Source organism: Dermacentor silvarum, chromosome 8, assembly GCF_013339745.2.
Source record: "Dermacentor silvarum isolate Dsil-2018 chromosome 8, BIME_Dsil_1.4, whole genome shotgun sequence".
NCBI lineage: Eukaryota > Metazoa > Arthropoda > Arachnida > Ixodida > Ixodidae > Dermacentor > Dermacentor silvarum.
The window spans coordinates 91407483-91430327 of record NC_051161.1 but is presented as its reverse complement, the minus strand read 5'-3'; the positions used below and the strand labels follow the sequence as shown (position 1 = coordinate 91430327).

Genomic DNA, 22845 nt, shown 5'->3' with positions numbered 1-22845 from the left:
AGGGCATCCAGGCTGCGGTCGTCACGCTGCTCTTCCCGGAAGGTGGCCAGGTCAGGAAAAAGAATGTCGTCGATGGCGGCCAGAAACTCATCGAAATTGTCTGCGTCACATTCACTTTTTGGTAGAGGGAGCCTCGAAAAACAATCAGCGTCCGCATCATGTCGGCCACTCTTGTAACGGACTGCAAAGTCAAATTCCTGTAAACGTAGCGCCCATCGAGCAAGGCGGCCAGACGGGTCGCGGAGACCAACTAACCAACATAGTGAATGGTGGTCAGTAACGATCGTGAAGCGGCGCCCGTAGAGATATGGCTGGAACCTCTGGACTGCAAAGACGACGGCGAGACACTCTTGCTCAGTGACGGTATAATTTTGTTCGGCCTTGCTCAACGAACGGCTGGCGTATGCAATGGCATGCTCGGCGTCACCAAAGCGCTGCACGAGGACGGCGCCGAGGCCGATTCCACTCGCGTCGGTGTGCAATTCTGTTGTGTCAGAGGGGTCAAAATGACGAAGTATGGGTCCGGAAGAGAGCTGGAACTTCAGTTGACGAAACGAGGAATCGCAATCTGCTGTCCAGATGAAAGGGTTATCCTTGCGCAGCAATGAAGTCAGGGGGTAGGCAGTATCGGCAAAGTTGGGCACAAAACGTCGGAAGTACGGGCAAAGACCCAAGAAGCTCCTCAGCTCGCGTTGTGACTGCGGTTGTTTAAAGCCGCTAACTGCAGCGACCTTCTGTGGGTCTGGTCGCACCCCGTGCTTGTCCAGATGTCCAAGTACTAGCGCCTCTCGTTGGCCAAAGTGACATTTCTTTGAATTGAGTGTAAGGGCAGCTTGTTCAAGGCACGTCAGAACATCGTCCAGTCGATGGTTGTGCTCTGCAAAAGTGCGGCCAAAAATGACGACGTCGTCAAGATAACACAAACAAATCTCCCATTTCAGGCCACGCAGTACCGTGTCCATAAACCTTTCGAATGTTCCGCACGCTTCTTTTTAGCTGCCGTATCTCCGAAGCACTTCTTCATTTCATCTACGAACCGTTATCACGTCGTCATGCTTTCTTCGTGGTTTTCAAACCACACTGACGCGGTTCCCTTGAGGAAGAAGGCAACGTTGTTAAGCTGGGTGGTGGCATTCCAGCCATTGAACCGGCTTGCGCGTGGGTAAAAGCTGAGCCGTCCGTCCACGTCTTCCCCGGATTTTCCGGCGAAGGTTCGTGGTTCGATGTAGGGCTGCCATTGGCAGCTGGAAGAAGGCGGCGGGTTGTCGCCGTCGGAAGCCATCTCTGGTGGCAGACCGGCAATTCGGCGACTTCGGCGAAGCTCCACGGATTGCACTTCTGCGGGCGGTTCGTCGTCGTTGTTCGGGGCCGCCGTTCTTTTACCCCGTACCTCCACCAAAACTGTTAACGATGGGGTGGGTTTATTTAACAGATGAATTGATGAAAAGGGGCCGCGCCGACACCGAGCCGCTACCAAGCCAAGCGCACTTCGTTCTCTTCTTCCGTCCTTGCCGTAGCTTTAGCGTAACACTATATATATATATATATATATATATATATATATATATATATATATATATATATATATATATTGTTACAAGCACGGGGAAAAGGGGTTTATTTAGGCGTGCTAGAGCAGGAACAGCAGGCTACGAACAGCAGGAATGGACGCTGCACAGTCGTCGTCCTCCTCCTCTTTCTCCTTTTGATCCGCACGTCCCTTTTAAGCACTTGGACGCAACATACCTCCCCTCGCAGACAAAGCCCACTGGGCGAGTCAACTGGCTTGTCGTGGCGTGCATGATTTCAACCTGGCGACATGCGCGACTTGTGTCCGAGCAGAGCGTCGACCAGTGTTCGTGAGGCGCGCGAGAGTGTAGTTCACGTCGCTGATCTTCTCGATGACAACATACGGTCCCTCGTAGTTTGCCAGCAGCTTTTGGCACAAGCCGCGCTTCCTTGTGGGAGTCCAAAGCCAAACGAGATCACCAGGGTGATATGTAACAGGCCGATGTCGTGCATCGTAGCGTGCTTTGGAGTTTTCTTGCGACGCCAAAGTCCGAAGACGCGCAAGTCGCCGAGCCTCTTCAGCGAGGCATAGCGTATCCGCGACCGCAGGATTGTCGTGGTGGTAAAAAGGGAGGACAGTGTCGAGCGTATACCGGGGCGGGCGAGCATATAGAAGGAAGAAGGGGCTGTAACCGGTTGTCTCATGTTTGGCGGTGTTGTATGCGTAAGTAATAAACGGTAGAACTTCATCCCAATTCTTATGATCGGACGCACAGATCCCGTATCGATAGTATGGCGTGTTCGATACTCGGGAATCGAGAACGCTTTGTCCGGCTGCGCAAAGTCAAACACTGACAGATGCTTAGAAAGCGTATCCACCAAGGTATGACGCTCCCTTGTGCTGAGCGACTTGTTTATCATAGACAGAAGCTTTTTGTCCGAGACGTGGCGAAGGTCAGCAGGTTCACACGGTGGGTCTGTTAGTACGGCTATGGACGAAGACGTGTAGTTAGTAAAGTAGGCAAGTTTCAAGCCGTTTGGAAGCGATACGGGTTCTGCCGAGCAGTTGGTCGTCCACAAGTCAGCACGCCCGTTGCCGATGGATACCACACAATGAGGGACAAAAACGTTCTTCTTCACACAATTTAGATGCATTGGCTCTACGGAGGCATCGAAACAGTCTGGAACATCACCGCGACATACAACCGGCACGCACACAGAGGTAGACGCAGGCACAACAGTATCTGCGGATACACAAAGTTCACCTTGACAGCAAGTCTCCTCTAAGAGCCCGGGCGAAACATGGCCATCGACGAAAACTTCCCCCGTGCGACAATCGACGGTCGCACCACACTGTCGCAAAAAGTCAATGCCCAAAATCACTTCGTGCGTCGATCGGGGAATAACTACAAATTCCGTCGCGAAAACTCCACCAGCCAAGGATACTTCAGCAGTGCATACACAAACAGGACGCAACGACTCGCCGCTCACTCCACAAAACGTTGCAGCCTGGTCCCACCGAAATACAACTTTGCGCCCCAACCGACCTTTAAAACTGAGACTCATTACGGATACAGTTGCTCCGGTATCCACTAAAGCCATTACAGAAACACCATCAACATGCACTTTGTTCTTAATCATAGCAACTGCAGGGGGCATTTCTGTCGATAGCACGCGTCGAGCGACCTCACCCCCATCGGCCGCGCTAGCTAGTTTTCCGGTTGCGAAGACGAGGTGGAGCGGCGCACTGGCGATGGAGATTGACGTAAACGAGGTGCACGAGAGGAAGGTGGTGGCGTCAAGCTCCTGTCAGATGCCGGCGAGCGGCTCCGAAAGCTTCTCGGCCAGTAATCGTTGCCGGGAGGAGCGCCAGCTGACCAAGAGGTGGTGTACGGCCGTTGAGTTGCCCTCACAGGAAGTGTGGTCCTGGTTGAAAACCTGGATCGATCATTCCACGTTGTTGGGCGACGATTGCAAAACCTCGCTATGTGGCCCGCGACACCGCATTGGAAACACACCAGCAGAGGCCGCACATTTCGATGTTCCTCCATGTAGTCACGCGTGTTGCTGTCGATTGCATAGCCAGCAGGTGGATCACATTCATCATGGCTAGGCATCGGCTGCCGGGAGACGTGCGTGCGGCGAGGGCGTTGGTCGTAGTCATGATCGTAATAGCTCATGGTCCCTCTCGTTTGTGGGGTAGACCTATACTCAATGGTCGCTGCGTGAGCCGTCGGTTGCCAAGCGGTCGAAACGGCCGTGTTGCTCATCTCGTGTGGTGAGTACGCACCAGTGATGCCGGGTGTGCGACGGTAAATCTCTTCCCGATGGAGCAACTCTTCACGAACAATCTGCCGTATAGTTGATGAAAGGTCAACACACGAGCTCGGCTCTACACTTGCCACCGTTGTGACATTAGCCAGACGACCAAACTTCGGTATTATTCGTCGCATCTTCAGCGTCTCAAAGGTCCTGCAGTGGCGAATGACGTCAGACACGGTATCCAAGCTTTCTTTGCCGATCAGAAAATTGTAGACGTCTTCGGCTACTCCTTTCAACAAATGTCCAACTTTGTCATCTTCAGACATTTGAGAGTTGACTATCTTACACAGTTTTAACACTTCTTCAATATAAGTTGTACAGGTTTCGCCGGGAACCTGAGCTCTTTGCGAAAGCGTCTGTTCAGCGCGTTTCTTTTTTGCACTAGAGTCTCCAAAACTACGCTCTGAGTTCCTCGACGAAAAGCTCCCATGAAGTTAGCGTATCTTCGTGATTCTCATACCAGACGAGCGCTGTGTCGGTAAGGGAAAACACAACATTGGACAACTGCGCGGTCGAGTTCCAACCATTAGACCGGCTCACCCTTCGGTAGTTCGTGAGCCACTCGTCGACATCTTCTCCGGCTTTTCCTCCGAAAGTCAGTGGCACCCGATAGTATTGACACGGAACGCCAGGTGCTGGCCTTGAAACTGCGTCAGAGCCGTCGGGAATCTGGCAGGCGTATTCAGGCATGTCAGGTGAGGGTGGCGGAAGTCCGGCAAGTCGACGGCTTCGGCGAAGTTGTAGCAGCGTAGGCTCCGTGGTTACGAGGTGTACGCCGCACCGTCCACCAATTTGTTACAAGCACGGGGAAAAGGGGTTTATTTAGGCGTGCTAGAGCAGGAACAGCAGGCTACGAACAGCAGGAATGACCGCTGCACAGTCGTCGTCCTCCTCCTCTTTCTCCTTTTGATCCGCACGTCCCTTTTAAGCACTTGGACGCAACAATATATATATATATATATATATATATATATATATATATATATATATATGTGTGTGTGTGTGTGTGTGTGTGTGTGTGTGTGTGTGTGTGTGTATATATATATATATACATACATACATACATAGCGGTCTCCATGCCAACCAGAGCTACGGACTACGAGGGACAAGGCTCGGCCCTAAGGTGGTTCACCCCTAAAATGTCAACCTCCTTGGTGACCGCAAAGCGCTCATGCTATAGCTGCGGAAGCCAGAACGCTACCTTGGCTCCCTCCGGTAAAGCCAATTGAGCGCAGCGTGGTGGTGTGTCCACTTGACTTCATCGCTTTTGCAGACGGACGCATGGCGCGTTTCTAGACGCTTAACCTTCCACAGGTGGGCCGCGCACCCGCCGTCGTTGCCAGAACAGCACGGCTGTGAGGCCAACGACGACGTGGCGAATGCTCCTGGAGCGTCCCTAACTCTAATCACTATCGCAATCAAACGCACCCTGCTGCTTGCCCTAGACAACCTGGTCGGCTTGGTAAAGAAAACTTTGCCTTAAAACCGCCAACGTCATCATCAGTTGTCAGAATCGGTGCTTTCAGCACGGCCACTGGATCAAAAAAAAAAGATTTTTATTTAACGGGGAAGCTGTCTACGCTGTCCCTATGGCTAGGAGATGGGGCTTTGTGGCGTCCGCGCTGAAAAAATTAGGGGAATCTTCACACTAGTGATGTGAAGACTGGCCAAACAGCGAAGCTGGCGACCCCACCTTGTTTCATCTCGGTTCGGCGAAGTTCTTTCAAGGTTATGCTTTGAGTCTCGGCCACGTTTTGCGCAATATCACCCCGGAATCATCGACAGCCCAAGGATCAACGAACACTCGGTCATTAATGTATTTGGCGGCTTCTGGACGCTCAAACGCTTTTGCTCGGTTTCGCGGGATCTTAACTCCGGATATTCTGCGAATCACTGACGTTTCGTCGCCACTTTGGCGGCGCGACACTCGGGATAATCGGCGGCGCGATATCCGCGCCGCCGAATATTTTTTTTATTTATTAATATTTACTCCGCTTAGGCCATTGAGCCATCCTTTTCATTAAAGTTCATTCTCTCTCTCTCTCGGTGGGGCGATATCCGCGCGAATGCGCTCGCGCCACTGCTCGCGCGTTCGTTGTCCTCTTCCACAGCTGGCTCTGTTGCCGGTCATCATTCCAGCTTCTCTTCTGTCGTCGTAATGGGAAGGCCGCGTTTACCAGGGTATGAGCCATTGTTTAAGTAGGTATGAGCCATTGATTGTCTTAAGTGACGGACAGATTTAATAACACAAGTGATATGCGAATGTGTGTGCGTACCCATCGTTACGATGACCACCGATCAGGACAATAAATATCTTCGTACCTTTGTTCTAAACTTTGTGTCATCTATGTGTCGTGCGCTAAACAGCTTCGCTGGTCATCCACCTTCACAGAGTGGAATGGGTCACTAATTTTTTTATTATTATTATCATTATTCAGTGGCCGTGCTTTCAGAATATAACACCAGCCAAAAGCACCTTCTCCATGGTCCGCTTGCGCGCGTGCCCTGACAATGGTTCGTGCCGGCGATGCGTGCGACGTCCGTGAGCACGCGCCTGCTTTACCAGGGCAAGAAGAAGACAACGACGAGGAGTCAGAAGCGTTAGCGGCGCTTTATGCTTTTGTCGCGTTAGCAATCGGTCTTCCTTCACCATGCCGCTAGAAAACCTTGCGGACGAGAGCCTGGAGAAGAATCCCAACCTCGAGTTGGCACAGATGAAGTTTTTGCTGGCCCGCCACGAGCCCCATAACGACAAGCTGAAGCAAGATCTCATGACAGCCATCACTGACCAAAGTAAGCGCTACTGTTGTGGGCCCGTTTGGCCTCGGCGTCTTCCGGCCTCAGTTAAACACGACGCAATGCTATAGAGCACTAGCTAACACGATCTAGAGGAGTTTAAAGATCCGTGTGACTCAATTTCTTTATTGGGCACAACGATATCGTCGTCTCCCCCCAGGGAGCACAATTTCAAGCGTAGCAGATAGAAAATTCGCAGTTTCGCCCGAAGTAACGAAGCATTCACAGCGATAGCAAAGCTATAAGCGTTTTGCTTGAACGGCTCGGACGGTGTTATGTGACATGTGGGTGCGAAGCAGCACGCAAGGCAGCTCAAACTGGGCGGGAAGAAAAGCGTTCTATAGCAGCTACCAGGTGTCTGCGAAAGCTTTAAAGCCCCGCTTGCGTCATGAGCGTCGCCAGGGGACGTTGCGGGCATTCGATTTGTGGACGCTCCTAGCATCCATCCATGCCCGCCTGATGCAAAGGGCCCCGCCACATTTCATCCTCATCATCGACGCTGCACGAGATGGGGGTGGTCAGCGCACAGTGAAATAGTGGATCCGTAAAGAGTACTGGCTCCGATACCAGTGAAATTACATCCCTTTCAGATTGCAAACCCTAATAGTGTTTGGCCATTTTTAATGCTTTAAGATAAAAGGCATGCGATGTGAATGCTACGTCTTATCACTGTTCTTTGAGCGCTGCATTAGCCAATATCCTGATGCATGATTCAGTCAAGACCATAAAGCATGGTCAAAGTAACTTTGGCGTCTCAATAATATCTCATCTATATAGCTAGAATACCGAAGCATACATACGAAACATCGGCGAAAATTTTCATGGCATTTTTATATGATTGCTATTGCAATAAAAAAAAAACGAAGTTTATTTCCGAAGGCTCAATAGTAAGTATCCTGTTGAGATGGCCACATCTGTTGCCACACAGGCAAGGCAACTGCGCATAGACTAGGGAGCCTACATAAACAGCGCTTGCATGTAGGCTCCCTAGCATAGGCCAGCACGGAACTCCCCCAAACGTCTGTCACGCTCAGATTCAACAGACTATTATAGCCTGCCTGTGTCCCAGACGTGGTCCCAGACTGCACAAGGGTTTGCTGCCGCACAACGTAACGAGCATTCCTATAGATGAAACGCTATAGCAGTTTGCTGGCAATGTGAATGAAACGTTGAAGCTATAGGGAAACGAAATTGAATACTGGGGTTTTACGTGCCATAACCACGATATTATTATGAGGCACGTCGTAGTGGTGGACCCCGGATTAATTTTGACCACCAGGCGACCTTTAACGTGCCCCCAGTTACTTGTTTTATCTAAGGACCTTAGTTCGGGGAGGAGGAAACCAGTAGGAACGGATGAGTGGCGCTACCTTGAAAACTTGTTTTGTCTCGGGACCTTACCCTCAATGCACAGGACACAGGCATTTTAAGTGCGGAGCACTTGAGGGGCTCGGGCTGTTGGTGTCTAATGTGTCACGTCGCCACGCTCACAAAACACAAGCGCAAAACAGGGCCAAAACATGACAATACCAGCGCAAAACCGGGTAAAATTAAACTAATTAGATTCAGAATGATATAAAATCCAGGAATACTCATGCATTCATCGAATTAATTCGTTAAAATTACTGCTAACACGCCCGGCTGATACCGGCGCAGCGCAAGAGATAAACACAAGGAAGACACAAGGGAAACACCGGCGAATCACTGCCTCGCACTTCCCCAGCTTTCACGTTGAGTGGAGCTTCATTACCGCCGAGTTTACCATTGTATTAGCGCCGACTTCTTTTTTTTTTTTTTTGGCATTTCGCCCCCATCGATATGTGGCCGCCGCGGCAGGGATTTGATCCAGCGACCTCGTGCTTAGCAGCGCTATATAGGAAACCATACGGGAAAACACCTGGTATTTTGCATTGGAATGCAGAAACAATACGGAAAATGCAGAACAGACGGAAATGCATCTTGGCATGTGGCAAATTGCTTGCGGTTGCGACTAACGAAAAATTGACCCCGCGGGTTCCCCTTATTCTCCTCGCTGATAACATAGCGAGGGTTGTACATATGTTTTAAGCGTTTTATATACATATGTACATATTATTTTACACGAAGGGCTCCATGATTATCGGAGCTTACTACATGCTAACGTCTTTGCCATGTCCGAGCGTCTACATGTCCGAGCGTTTTCATGCCTTAGCGTCTACATAGTCAAGCGTCTACATGGTCGAGCGTTTACTTGTCTGAGCGTCTCTCACAACACTCAAGCTCCGCTTTTTATGCAGTTAATTTCCCCTTTTCAATCAATGAGGGAATTCGCTGCAGTTCTTTTTGGCCAAACACAAACGTGTACCAGTTCGCAATATCCCGCCCATGATGTGGCACCGTTCCGCCGGGCTCCGTCTCCAACGTCGCTTGATCGCCCCCGCACACCAGGCAACGGGTGGCACCTTGGGAATCAAACGTCGACGTGGTTCCCACGGGAAAGCTCGACGATGGCCCCTTGCAAGTGTTAGTGGCCTCTGAGGGTCAGTTTGACAGGGTCCGGAGACTGGCTTTCGCGGAAGCCACCGTTTCCAGGGAAGACGGCGGCTGTTGTTTCGGAAGGGGGCTTCATGCTCACGCGTCACAGTCGGCGCCGGGCCTCGTCGTAGTCCGGGAGGGCGCTGGTGTTTCCCGGAAACACCCCAAAAGCGACGTTGTCGTCTTAGCGCCGCACGATGCCGATGACTCATTGCAGCCTGGGGTCCCAGAATTCCTCTCGCCCATCAGCTCTGGGCCGTCGAACTGCCGAAGATACGAGACAATTGCTCGTTCATTCGCCCCAGGTGACGCTGAATTAGTCACCAGTTCCTTGGCCTCGAGAAGACGACGAAGCGTGAACTGCACTACACAGCTGCACATCTGCCGGTGAAGCATTCTTTGTCCCGAGGGACCACCAGGCACAACAGAGGGTGCTTCAGCCATTTGCCTGCTCTTCCTGTGCCGAACGTCATCCGCCACCATGGCCGTAATTCGCGCTGGTTAACTACTCCCAGGGCTAGTCTTGTAGACATGCACAAATCCTTGAGAAAGTTGAAGGGAGGATAGCCGCCATTGAAGCTCAGTTGGGTAAGCATCGCAGGCGCAATATGAAGGTGCGGGCTTGGCCAGCGGTTGTCTTTTCGCTCACTTCTACCATTTCCCATTTCCAAATTATTTCTACATATCGATTCAAAATAACAGTACAATCTCCTTATCATTGCCCTTGCTTCAAAGTATGTTGGCTTCATATGGCTCTGGCCATAGCCCTCATGAGTCGCAGATGCACGCGGAACTAAGTTCAGCAGTTAGGGGCACCAGAATTGTAGCCTACTGCTGCAAACATTTTTTTGCATGTTCTGTCGTGCGTGGTTCACTGCAGACATGGCGCCCTTCTACGAGGAGACGTGCGCCGAGCTGGGCTGGACTCTCGACCAGGGCCTGGCGAACAAGATGAGGGCGGCCAACGCGGCCGAGCTGGTGCGCCTCGATGCGGCGATCGAGGACGCCGAGAAAAACTTGAGCGAGACGGAGGTTCGCGAGGCCCACCTGGCCAAAGCAGAATACCTGAGCCGCATCGGTGACAAGGTATGATGCAGGATGGTAAGCTTGGTGACAATAAAAAACAAGAAATACTGTAACAGGCGGCTACACGTTTAGACAACCAGTGTCATTAAAAGAGACCTGTGTTTTTTGTTTTTTTTTCGTTCTAACAGTTTTCAAATTGGAATTTTGCCCTTACTGCTGATTTGTTTTCGGTCAGCTTTTTCAACAAGGTTCCAAGTTTTACCGTTCCATATTCAAGAAGGTTGTACATCATCACCGTTTAAGGAACACCGGAGCACCCGACCCACATCAGCGCTGGTATTGACATATGGTGAAGCATTGATGAACTATACAGCGTGTTAGGAAGGAATTTTACGTTGTGTTGTCTCGTCAAACTCGGTGTCCCAAGATGGCGCCACTCTGCAGCTGCTCGTGTACGCATCTAAGGTATTTACGTATATCTCAAATGGCAATGGAACGCAGATGGGGCTGAACCTGTCCGCCGAAAAACTGTCTTGTGGTGATTAGCCGGAATTTTTGTGAGTGAAGGCCGCAGGCGCTGTTAGCGCTTCTTTTCAGCAACCTCTTGTAAAACATTTGTTTTAGCCGTTGTCACGACGGCGTGATGATTATCATGAACGGGTAGCTCCTACGACGACGGCCAATGAGGACGACGGAGTTGTTGCCGGAAAGTCCCTAAAATAGCCATAGGCGTTATGCTATAGATACAGTAGTGCTGATATTAGCACGCATAGACCCCACCGTCGCTTTTAGTTTATACGACACTATGGCCCACTTACTTCTTGTGCGGCTTGTGCAAGGATCACATGACGCGTAATCCTTTCCCAATTCGAGACGAGCCTGCGCTATTGTTGTCCTTGGGCCGATAGGCGGCAGCGCTGGCACAACTGAACAAGACGTACGACAAGACGGTGGCCCTCGGTCATCGGCTGGACCTGCTGTTCCACCTGATTCGTCTGGGACTCTTCTACATGGACCACGACCTCATCACCCGCAACATCGACAGGGCCAAGAGGTCAGTTCATGTATGGGCACTCCACCGGCTGCACGCGTGCTATACATCGACAACAGTGTGCGTTCGTTTTGACGCGCGATGTTTTTCCAGGGAATTTCAGCTTGGCCCATATATAGTTGCGCAGTTGATGCATCAGCACACTTCAACACAACACGATGCGCACGCGCGCGCTACGCGTCCGTTTATCTCGAGTAAAGAATGTCCCTTTTAACCTCGACCAAACAAAACGAAAACTACAACGAACCCATTTTCTACGTATTTCATGCCGCAAAATCGGCGGCAAGCCGGCCGCAATATCTGCCGAAATGTGTTGCGCATGGTTACCAGCTAATGCTCAATCCCCACAGCACGCATTTTGACCATCACAAAAAAGCCTGGTACACCGCAAATGTATACTACTCGCAGAAGTCGAGTGACACCACGCAGAAAGTATGCCGGAATTGCCCTCCGTGCATGATTGTCACTCCGAGTAGACACGTAAAATGCATGTGTGTCCTTGCGCAGCCAGTACAACTGAAAACATTGTCACTGATTGCTGAAAAATCGATCAACGTTTTTTTTTTCAATGCTTCACCAAAAACATATATAGCCCCTTTGTTAAGTGTAATAATGAAGTCTAAATAGAAAAAGTACGGTCCATAAGTTTACGACTTGCGTTTACTCTTTGCATCACCTACGTATTTAAAAAGCCCCATTAGTACATTTGATAATATATACACTGGTAAAATTGGTAATAATATCGTACATTTTAGTGATGTTTAGTTTAAGTAGTGTCGGCGTATTCGACGCCCTAACTGATGCAGTTCACAGTACATGTATTTATATTCATTTATTTTTTTTTTTGGGGGGGGGGTAGGGGGGAGAGCAAACGCAGAGTAGCGCACGATGTGCTAATTTCTTTTCTGTCTAATCTTCTTGTTATTTGGTAGATTTCGGTAAAAGAAAACTGCACGTCTGATTCACAAATATCTTCACGACAGTGCGAAACATGTCTAAAGAAGATCAGCTATTTGCATGCCAAGCTAGAAATCCACGTATTTAGGTGATAGCTCCCCAGCTAAACCTTCCTCTAACAGCACGTCCTACCTTTCAATACGTTGTTGCAGTCTGATTGAACTGCGCGGCGACTGGGACCGGAGGAACCGGCTCAAGGTGTACCAGGGACTGTACTGCATAGCAATACGGGACTTCAAGAAGGCCGCTAAGCTGTTCCTGGACACGGTGTCAGCCTTCACCTGCTACGAGCTGATGGACTACCAGTGCTTCGTCACCTACACAGTCATCGCTTGCATGATCTCTCTCTCCCGCGTCGAGCTCCTCGACAAGGTACGAGCTGCGGCCGGGTGCTGTCGCGCTTCCGACTTCTCGAAAATTATTACTTCGGCGTTTAAGAGGAAGCCTTAGAGCTCGGGTGCTCCTATCTAAATAGGTGTAAAATGACAATTCGTTTTTCTCGGCAACCACCGTGCCAAACTTGACGAGGTTTGTTACATCTCAAAAGAAAAACTTAGAATCTGGTGACTTATGGTTTCGAATTTTTTATTTAGGTCGTCAATGGTTTAATAAAAATTGGCAAATATGGAAGAACTTTCAGAAAACGAAACTATCAGGTTTACTCAGTGATGAAAAATGACATCACAATTCTGTACATTGCATCCTAAGTACATCTAAAGCGGACAAAATTTATATATTACGCATGAATGTCGAAAAATGTAGTAATATGGAAATACAGCTTTTGCAGAACCCTTGTACACATCGTAACCAATTCACGTTAAATATAAATGACATATCGAATTTGTCCGCTTTGAATGGTCTAATGGATTCCGTTTACAGAACCGCGATAGCTGTTCTTGATGCAGAGCTATTATTTGTAAACTTCGTGCTACTATTTTTTTTTTCGAACTTTCGAAATTTTGAAAACTCATTAAAAAAATGGAGCCCCTACATCGAAATTTCGCTTCCAACAGTCACCAGAATTTAACTTTCTCAAATGCAGCAAATTTCATTAAACTCGGTCCAGGGGTTATGTCACGAAGGTGTTTCTGCGTTTTACATGTATTTGAATCGGTCGCGTCGGAGTTGGGCCCGAGCTAAAGCTTCCTCTTTAGAACGTAAGTTAGCACACGCGCGACGGACGGAAAGCATTGACTGCTCGCGAACGAATTTAAATTCAACTTTGTCTCCCGGTTGTCGAGTCTGGCGGAGCTTATGAGAAAGGAGTCTCAGAAAACGTTTTTGTGGAACTTGTTATTTCTCAGCTAGAAACACCTTGCTCTCCTCGGCAAATTAGGATATCATTTCAAAAGCTGATTTGGTTAATTATTATGTACCTATCGTATTACTTAAAACTTCAATAACACTAAGTTTTCCTTGAAGAATAACCCATTGCTACCAAAAAATAGTCACTGTGGAAAAGGTTCAGCCCTATTCACAGCAATATCATTTGATAATAACTTGTTTATTAGTTTAGATCTTTCTTCATAGTTTCTCACCTTTAAAAAACAGCATTGCTTCTAATATGTATCTGGCATTGTTATTCAGCATATTTTCTACCAGCTTATTATCACAGCTTTACTAACCTATCCGTAACATCCTGTTCCTTCGTTTATTTTAAATATTTTGCTCCCGAATACGAGGTGGCATTGAGCTATGGAATCTCCTTTTGTATGTTCTATCATGTGCAATATCTTTAGGAAAATAATCAATTTTAACGGTTAAAAATTAGTGCATTTACACGAAAATTCCGGCCAATTCAAATTGCTTAGTCACTTTACCACAACATGGCGCACCGGGAACATACAGGAACAAATATATGCAACAGGGTGAGGCATGTGTTTTCTGCAGAAAAAGCCCGGAGACGACTGAGTACATTGTAACGGAATTCAAATGTATCAATCCAAACACGACTACTGAAAGAATGTACACCTACCAGAAGCAATTGAGTTCATTGATCTACGCGTCCAGCGATGAACTTAAGGAAAAGAAGATTGGAGCAGTGATGGAATAAAATGCAAGGAAGCGATGAAAACATCAACATCGTCCTAGGTAACTTTACAATATACAGCAGAGATATGCTGAACGCTATATTACAATAGATGCACTAACACACAGTTAGCTAACGCAGGCTAAATACTTATTTGTCGCCACCCTCATTCAAAGGGGATGCCATTAGCGATCATCAGATTATCATCATCACTGGGCTCAACCAAGGAGGCCTAAGTTTTTTTTTTTTTTAACCTCCATGGGCTCAACTCTTACCTGGAGACTTTTACCGGTAGGTTAAACATTATTTCACAGTGAATGCCATCAAGGATCATATCATCATCCTGATCATCGCTGTACTGAGCCAAGATTACTGTGTTCGAAATATCAAGCAATGCCAGCTGCACGATTCTGAGTCGCACAAAACGCAGATGCGCTAAAGCCTCCAGAAGTATTATTGTTGCGCCTTTCTGCCATGTGGTCTCATTTATAAACTGAATAAGCCCCTTAATTGTCTGCTGAAACTGCGCACTTAACAACTTAAACGTTAACGCAGATACAAATGAAGGTCAAATACGAGGCTGTTCGCACCTGTGCCTATTTTGTGTACGTCCAGTGTCTTATTTTAGTGCGCTGTTTAAACTGAAACAATGAGTAACCGACCGGTCCATTTTCGTCGTTCTGTCTGCTCTCGTAAAGGTTGTCAAAGGACCCGAGATCCTCGAAGTGATGCACGGCATACCAGACATTAGCGAGTACGTCTTCTCTCTGTACAAGTGTCGCTATGCCATCTTCTTCAGAAAACTCGGTGAGCACCTTCAGCTATTTGCATGCACTAACTGATCCTCTTTTTCACTTCTGGTGGAATCCGACGCTGAGTTTTAGAGAAACAAGCATAAGATAAACAAAGAGAGGAGATACCCGCGGGTAATAGTGTAAACATTCCGTATTATGTAAATCTAATATTGGCGTGTTATTTGATCTCGATTATGTATGATAATGGTTTGGATTGTAAGCTTCTCGTTATGTCAATATTGTTCTGCCTTTATCTTGCATTCAAGTGTTATACGAAGCTGCACAATTATACAAGCAGTAGCAGTGATATAATACATCGGATGACTTTAAATGGGAAGTGAAAATATTTCTTATGCATTCGTGCGCCTGCACTTGGATGCCATTAATGACCGCATCCTTGCTTGTATCCAGTGCCGCATGACAAGAAAATTTATTACTTAATGTTCACGAACTCACTTTTAGCACCAGCATGACTGACTGTTGGGCTAGTTGGTCTTGCATCATAATTATGGTAGTTTAGCGCAAACTAATACACCGACACAAAATAACCGAGTGGACAAGGGCGGGCACGTCCTTGTCCGTTACTTTTATGTCTGTGCGCTAAACTACCATAATTATAATCACTTTTAGCTATCCGTGAAATTCATTCGTAAAACCACTTCACTGACTTGTTTTTTCTTCAATTTAAATATTCATTCATGCTTTTCACTATCTTGTTGATTTATTCTTTGTCACATACACCGATGCAATAAGCTACGCCGTGACATCAACACAAGACATATCAGTAGCTTTTGTGAAGTTTGCAACACACGCTGTACGGAGGCAATATAATTAATAGAGGCCGGAAATTTCGGCAATATGTCTATTTTTACTTATGCCCTTATCGTGCCTATTTGACTCATAGGCATACATTATGGGTCTACAAATATTTTAGTGGTACTTTTATTGTGCCTATAAACACCTATTTCGATTTCGTTGTCTATATTTCATATTTAGAGCCTAAAATGCATTTTTGTGTAATATCCTAGCCTTTTACCCTCTGGGGAACTCGGCTAAAGGCAGCCAATTATTACCCCAAACATTTTGCCGGTGTAGAGGCTGTTATTAACAGATTTGCAGCAGACGAGAGCATCGCTGTGAGAAGGGCTTGAACAGCGACATACGCGACAATACACTTGAAGGTGATATATTGTACCTGTGCGCTCATTTAACGTTTTTAGCCGGCATCATCGAGAAACCTAAATGCTCGGGCACAACTCTGACCAGGTATGTGGGGCTCACTCTTTACGTTCAGGAAAGATTACGCACCATCCCCAATGAACCTGTTACTGGTAGAGTCCGAAAGTTGAATGTGCCTCGGCCAAAAATCCCTGCTTTTCAGTACCGGTGCTGAAAGAACTGTCAATGGTTCTGACCAGCGAACGTTTCATAATTCCAGAGGACGTTGGATCATCGAAGCTTCCGAAGTACAAATATGTGCCCCTCACTTCGGTGGATATTGAGAGTTCCTCTTCGGCGTACAAACCAATAATCAGTGAAAAAACTCATAACATGAAACCCGAAAATCTTGCGATGCTGCTTGTTGTTCACTGCTTTCACTTTTCTCCGGGTGCGTAGACACACTAAATTTAGGATAAATCTTGCAACCTACACAACTTGCCTCATTCCGTCACATAGAGAAAATAAAGTGAAATACAGTAAACAAGCCTTTAGTGGGCCGTGTTGCCATCATAATTTATCTTCACTTGCACAGCGAAAGTTATTATTGGGGCCTATACGTGCCTTAAATACAATATTCGGCGCGAAATATAGCTTAAATGACAGCTTTAGTGCCGGTCATTGGTGCCTAAAGCAGCATTTTTAGTGTTAAACATTCGTTCTCTAATAATTAGTTTCACCACCCACTCGAAGCTGTATACGTACGAAGTGCACGCACTCAGTATTTTACTCTGAACAGCAGTCAGGAACTAGGAGATGGGCAGAACATGTCCGTTTCATCGTTCGTTCGCAACAGTCATGCCCTGTGCCACTGCGTCAAGGGTCTTGACGCCAGAGACTGATAGTCCCTGGTGATCGGTCCATCTTCCCAACACCACTCCGCACTGCTGCTTCGCTGCATCACAAGACGCGATGCACTGAAAACGTAACACGAAGCAAGGCTGGGACCCACATTTACTTCTGCGGCGAACAGCGCTACATGCATTGTGGAATGAACCAAACGCGTCTGTTTCGCTTATCAGTTCGCAACCATCATACATGTCCAACGCGCTAGGGTGAAGCAGAGAAAGGGCTCCGATATGACGCGTGTTGATGTGTACACTTTCAAGACGCCAGGGAGAGGATTGTGCATCAACAAAAGCAAAATAATAAGCGACAGTTATGAGGACTTAACACCATGGAGGTCATTTGAATATTGCAGGAGATCTTTTTTTTACGACTCAGAGAATTGAGCGGTATTTGAGCAGGGGCAGGTGACTGGTGTTCGCGGTGGCATGCTTATCGGAATCAGAATAACGGAATTCTTTCTTGTTTAATACATTTCCTATATTCATGTTGGGTCCTAACACCATATATGCATTTCAATATAAGTCTTTTCAGCAATCCTGCTGCTAACACTCATTTGTTGGCTGTGTTTGTGATGACATGTGTATGTCATTGACTGATTGCATTTCACGTCCTGAAACGGCACAGAGATAAGGCATAGTGGAGAGCTTCGGATTAATTTTGACCAACCACCTGGCGTTCTTTAGCGCGCGCTCAGAACTCAGTATATAACCGTTTTCACATTTGACCTCTACTGGTATTCGTATGGGAGAGTATTCCGAAATGCTCCTTATGTTTATAATTATTTATAAAGTGACGACGACAGTAACACGTGCGTGAATCTGCGGCTGCACGTGGAATTATCGTTTCTTTTTCTGTTGAATTGTGGAAGGGCACTGCAAATGCCACAAAAGCTGTTTCAACCACGCATGGCTTCCGATTCCTTCGCGTTGATACCGACCATGGTTTGACCACATCTTGATGTACAGCATAGTTGGCATTACAAAATTGCATGTAAACTACTCTACGCAGACTATAAAGAAAGAAATTTACATGTTTTGACATGTTTCACAGCTACAGGTTAGCACAAACCGTACAATGAGGATTAATACAACGAAACAGAATCGAGACGTGACTGGCGTATGAAGGTGAACACCTTCGCTAGTGATATGTCCAACAACAGGACCATTTGGCATCTATCTCTCTACAAACAGTTTCAGCGTCAGAAACGTTTGTGAATGCTGATGTTTCCATCAGTTGGGGCAGCCACAAAATACAGATGTCTACATCCCGCAACTGTAATCTCGTGCTCATACACATATGAACGATGGTGTCATCGCCACAATAATTGTCGGACAGTTTCACGAAGTGTTTTGGGATATGTCGTGTTTTGGCTAAGTAAAACCCAACCGTGTGGGTGTGGTCGATGTCCTTCTGTGTTCGTCACAGCATACGTCGAGCAGCTGCTCCAGCGCGACCGTATCTGGGCCCCTCACGTGCGCTACTACGTGCGTGAAATGCGCATCCTGGCCTACAGCCAGCTGCTGGAGTCCTACCGCAGCCTGACGCTGCAATACATGGCGGACACCTTCGGGGTCACCGTGTCCTTCATCGACCAGTGAGTGTCTTTCACCATGTCCTAAAGTGCGACGTGCACTGGCTATTCAATGCATATGGGTTTAGGATTACCCCGTTATAGACCAGGGTACTCTGACCAGCTTGCTGAGGGGTGTGAAATCAAAAATTGCGCCAACGACTACCGAGAAGTGTCTCCATCTGAATTTCTTTTCAGACAAGGAAAACAACTTGACACCACACCGTAGGAAAAAAGAACAGATACGTATCAAGTCTATCTTAGTTCTGCTAGTATTGAGTGCATCGTAGTTTTGTCAGGAAAGACGGAAGTGCTTCGAGAAATTTTGGCGATATGTCCTGTATTGCGCAATTAGGTATCCAGAAAGCGCAGCGCTTAAGGAAAGAAGATTTCTGTGGTTTTGTTGCCGAACGAGTCCATGATTTTTCACAATTGCATGGTTAAAAATTTACCAGTTGATCAATGTGCGTGCTATAAAGTAGCAGTGTATACACTTACCACTCGTAACCAATAAAGATTTAATGTAAGAAGCTAATCTTAGTCACATGCGTGGAGGCATACACGGGTTGTGTGAGAACAAGATTCCGATACGCGTATGCTTGTTTTTATAAAAAATGCAGGGGGTCGTTTTGCACCCGATTTGTGTTATTTGTGTCCTTTATTGGGTATTTTCACCTTACTCAAATCTACGGTGTGGATTTCAACGCACCGTCTCATTTCAGTGCAACTCACTATCTCACTATCTCATTCATTTCATCTTGCTCATTATGCAAGGAATACACCGCCGACAGCGCAATTCACGAAGAATGTTGAATCAAGAAACTCAACCCGAACTAGCGCGATCGTCTGTACTTTAGCTAAGCAGACAAATACTCATTCTGTCAGCGATGGAAGCGGAAAGGTGGCTCCAGTCACTGCCAGTTCTGAGAATAAAGCAATTGAAATATGCATTGGTACGAACCCTGGCAACACCAACTTCAAAACGATGGTTACTGCGGGATGAAACGTAAGTTGGTACAAGCAAAAGTCTTTCTGCCAAAACTACGTTTCTATAAAATGGAACTTGGTTATAAAAATGTCACAGTTTCGCCCTAAGGGCGAAGCAATGAATGCGATAGCAACACAGCAATGTCATACGAAGTAAGTTGAGCGGCTTTGGTAGCAATATGAATTGTAGTAAACATGAGCTGATTAAGTAAGCAGGTGTGCTGCGGCGTAAGTACACCGACATGAAGAGAGGCTCGATGACCACGAGAAGGCGCATGTGAAACGGTGGTGTTGATGAGAAGCGCTTCCCGTGGGCAGCGCGTGCGAAGGGACACACCTGTAGCGCTGCACTGCCGATCCTCGCAGCATTGCATGTGTAGCGTGCGTTGGAAAATGTGACCCGACTATCACTAACTGAATGAACAAGCGTGGTGTGAGCGCGCACAAACAAACACGAATAGATCACACTGAATGACTGCAGACAACGACTGTCAAAACGCTGGCAGCAAGCATACGCCGCAGCAACGGGCGAAGGTACGTGCGGTCTATCGCTTCAACGGAAAACTGAGCGGCGAATGCCCGGCGCATAAAGGTCAGAGCCGTGTGGGGATAAGAGACGGTGCGGACGAGCGACGAGCGCGGTTGTTGGCGGAGTAGAAGTGCGCCCCCCCCCCCCCCCCCCCCCCGCTCTTTCCGGCGCTGGCTTCCTGCTTCCTTGCTTGCGCGTGGGAGATTGAGTGCGTTCGCTCTCCGTGATAGCACGTGTCCCCGCACGCTTCCGCTCGGGCATACGGCGCGCGGCGAAAATTTTATCTACAGGGAACCTCACGGCGACGGCGACGGCAGAAATTCGGTTGAAGTGTCCATATAATTGCTATCGCAATAAAATGAAACGGCTATGTGCTAGCTGGCGCGCAGCCACCAACATTTTTTTCTGTGCTCAGGGAGCTGGCGCGCTTCATCGCGGACGGGCGTCTTCACTGCAAGATTGACAAAGTGGGCGGAGTGGTCGAGACTATGCGGCCCGACAGCAAGAACTACCAGTACCAGGTGCGACTGCTTACTCAACGTGAATAACTCAAGTTTTCTAAAACACAACATCAAACAGGCTCAGGGTAGCAAAGCATGTGCGTCTGTAGTTCATATGCCACTAGCAGCTTGTCATAAATCTTCAAGGGGTGAACTTGGTGTGCCGCCAAAAGTAACCCCGATGTTCCGCAGCGTGGTTTAGAGGGCACCGATTATTTTGCGTTTTGCAACACTGCTGTAGGAAAGGCTGCACAGCTCGCTGGACTACGCATGTAAGTTAACCTTCCCCAGTCGATGACTAAGTGCCCTCTGAACGACGCTGCGCCACTTCGCGGGTACTTTGTACGGCACACCAAGCTTCCCCATAGAAGTTTCGTGACTAGAATTACCAAAGCGGCTGTAAACAACACGGCAAGTGTGCGTTATTCAGTTCTAGCAATATTCCGGCCTTATACATATAAACTTTAGGAACCAACCGTTTGGTCATAGTTATAGGACGACTTCTAAGGAGCACTTTCATTTGCAGTCTACGTAACGTTAACAGAGCCTCGACTGCGCCGGCAAAGCTATTATGAAGATACGAGTGACGAATTGACACCTGCCTTATTAGAGTTGAGCTGTCATACGGTAGGTCCCTGCGGATCGCTGCATGCGTAGACCCAGCGCGGAGACCAAAAACGCAGTAGCGTCGACACAACGCAAAAGTGTATTGCCAGCGTGCCCCAGTTGCGTTTATTAGCCAATGGGTGTGCCTCTTTGGCTGGTGACGTCGCGCACTGCCTAGGCACGTCATCTCAGTTGCATTCCGGCCGTGTAACGGGTAGGTCGCGTATTGTACGAACCGAGGAAGAAGAGCATGCCTACGAAGAACGACGGCGTGAGCAGAAGCCGGAATGCGTGCGAAGGCGGCGGGAGGCGTCAGCAACCACCCGCCGCCTTCGCGCCCATTCCCGCTCAAGCATCGTTACAGAACCCATGGCCGCCTACCATATAGGGACCACAAAGCTAAAGTTACCTTAGTGACAAAATAATAAATACGGTAGAAAATGACAATTCATCTGGTATGTGTCTTAGTTTAAATCAATATAGTTTATCACCATGTATGCAGCTCCGCTGCTGATCTACCTTCACATCGTGGAATGGGACTTTTTTCTTTCTTGCAGGCCTGCATAAAGCAAGGAGACATCCTTCTCAACAGAATTCAGAAGCTGAGTCGTGTCATCAACATCTGAGCATCATCGCCGGACCGCTTGAACACTCCGCGGGTACGCTCGCAATCTTGTGGAGTGTATGGTCCCTCCGTTCCAGCACTCCCCGAGCTTTTTTTTTTTTTTCCTCCAGCATTAAAGGGGTTCTTTTTGCTGTGCCTCCGCTGGTTCTCTTTAGCGGCAATCTGCGCATTTCGCCTTGAGCATATTTCCTAACGACTAACTTCCACTCTGCTCTGCACTAAGCATGTTACTTTGGAGGAGCAGAAGCCAGATTTAGTGCTTTTGCATGCATGTAGAAGCCTAAACAAGCCATACAATAATTTTTTTTCATTTTGTATACCGTCAACCACTATTGTCACTATACGGAGGAGTGGCATTAGTAACATCACCAGTAACAGCGCTTTCGAGGGCTATAAACGTATATTAATTACCACAGCGATGGAGGCGGTAAGGTGGCAGCTAGTCCCGAAAATAAAGCAATAGAAATATAGTTTAACCTTTTCTATACGAAGTGTTCAACCCTGTGGGCACCAGCTTTCATCGTTTTCAAAGTTAAACTAGGAATAATAACCTAAAATAATCGGGGGGGGGGGGGGGGGGGGGGGGAGGTATTCTGTAAGAGTCCACCTAGTGGTCTGTCCATTTCGGCTGTCGCGATTGGCTTGAGCTGCACGAGCGAGAAGGAGCCAGCCAGTCTCCTCCTCGCTCGCGCAGCTGGAGCCAGTCGGCGACGGCCGAAATGGCCAGTCCACACACTTATAGAATACCCCCCCCCCCCCCCTGGTGTAACAAAGCTAGATGCAGGCAACACCATATGTCAAGAGCGTAATAACTTTGTCCTTGGTTTGACTACATTGGGTTGCATGAGACGTGCACCCCCTACATCATCGCCAGCAGCGAAAAATGAGCGTACTTTTCAAATGCCATCGATGACGGGGCAATCAGGATGAAAAGCTTAAGTGAGGAACCACTATGTCATGTTA

At 47.8% G+C, this 22845-nt stretch overlaps 1 protein-coding gene across 1 annotated transcript; it reads left to right on the top strand.

Moving 5' to 3' along the window:
- Positions 1-6381: 6381 nt before the first annotated feature.
- Positions 6382-21997, top strand: LOC119461569 (26S proteasome non-ATPase regulatory subunit 6). Its single transcript, XM_037722918.2, has 8 exons — positions 6382-6624; positions 10022-10227; positions 11076-11221; positions 12328-12547; positions 14903-15011; positions 18491-18659; positions 20567-20672; positions 21815-21997. The coding sequence occupies exons 1-8, from the start codon at positions 6483-6485 to the stop codon at positions 21881-21883; spliced, it is 1167 nt and encodes a 388-aa protein (XP_037578846.1). The 5' UTR covers positions 6382-6482; the 3' UTR covers positions 21884-21997.
- Positions 21998-22845: the final 848 nt, after the last annotated feature.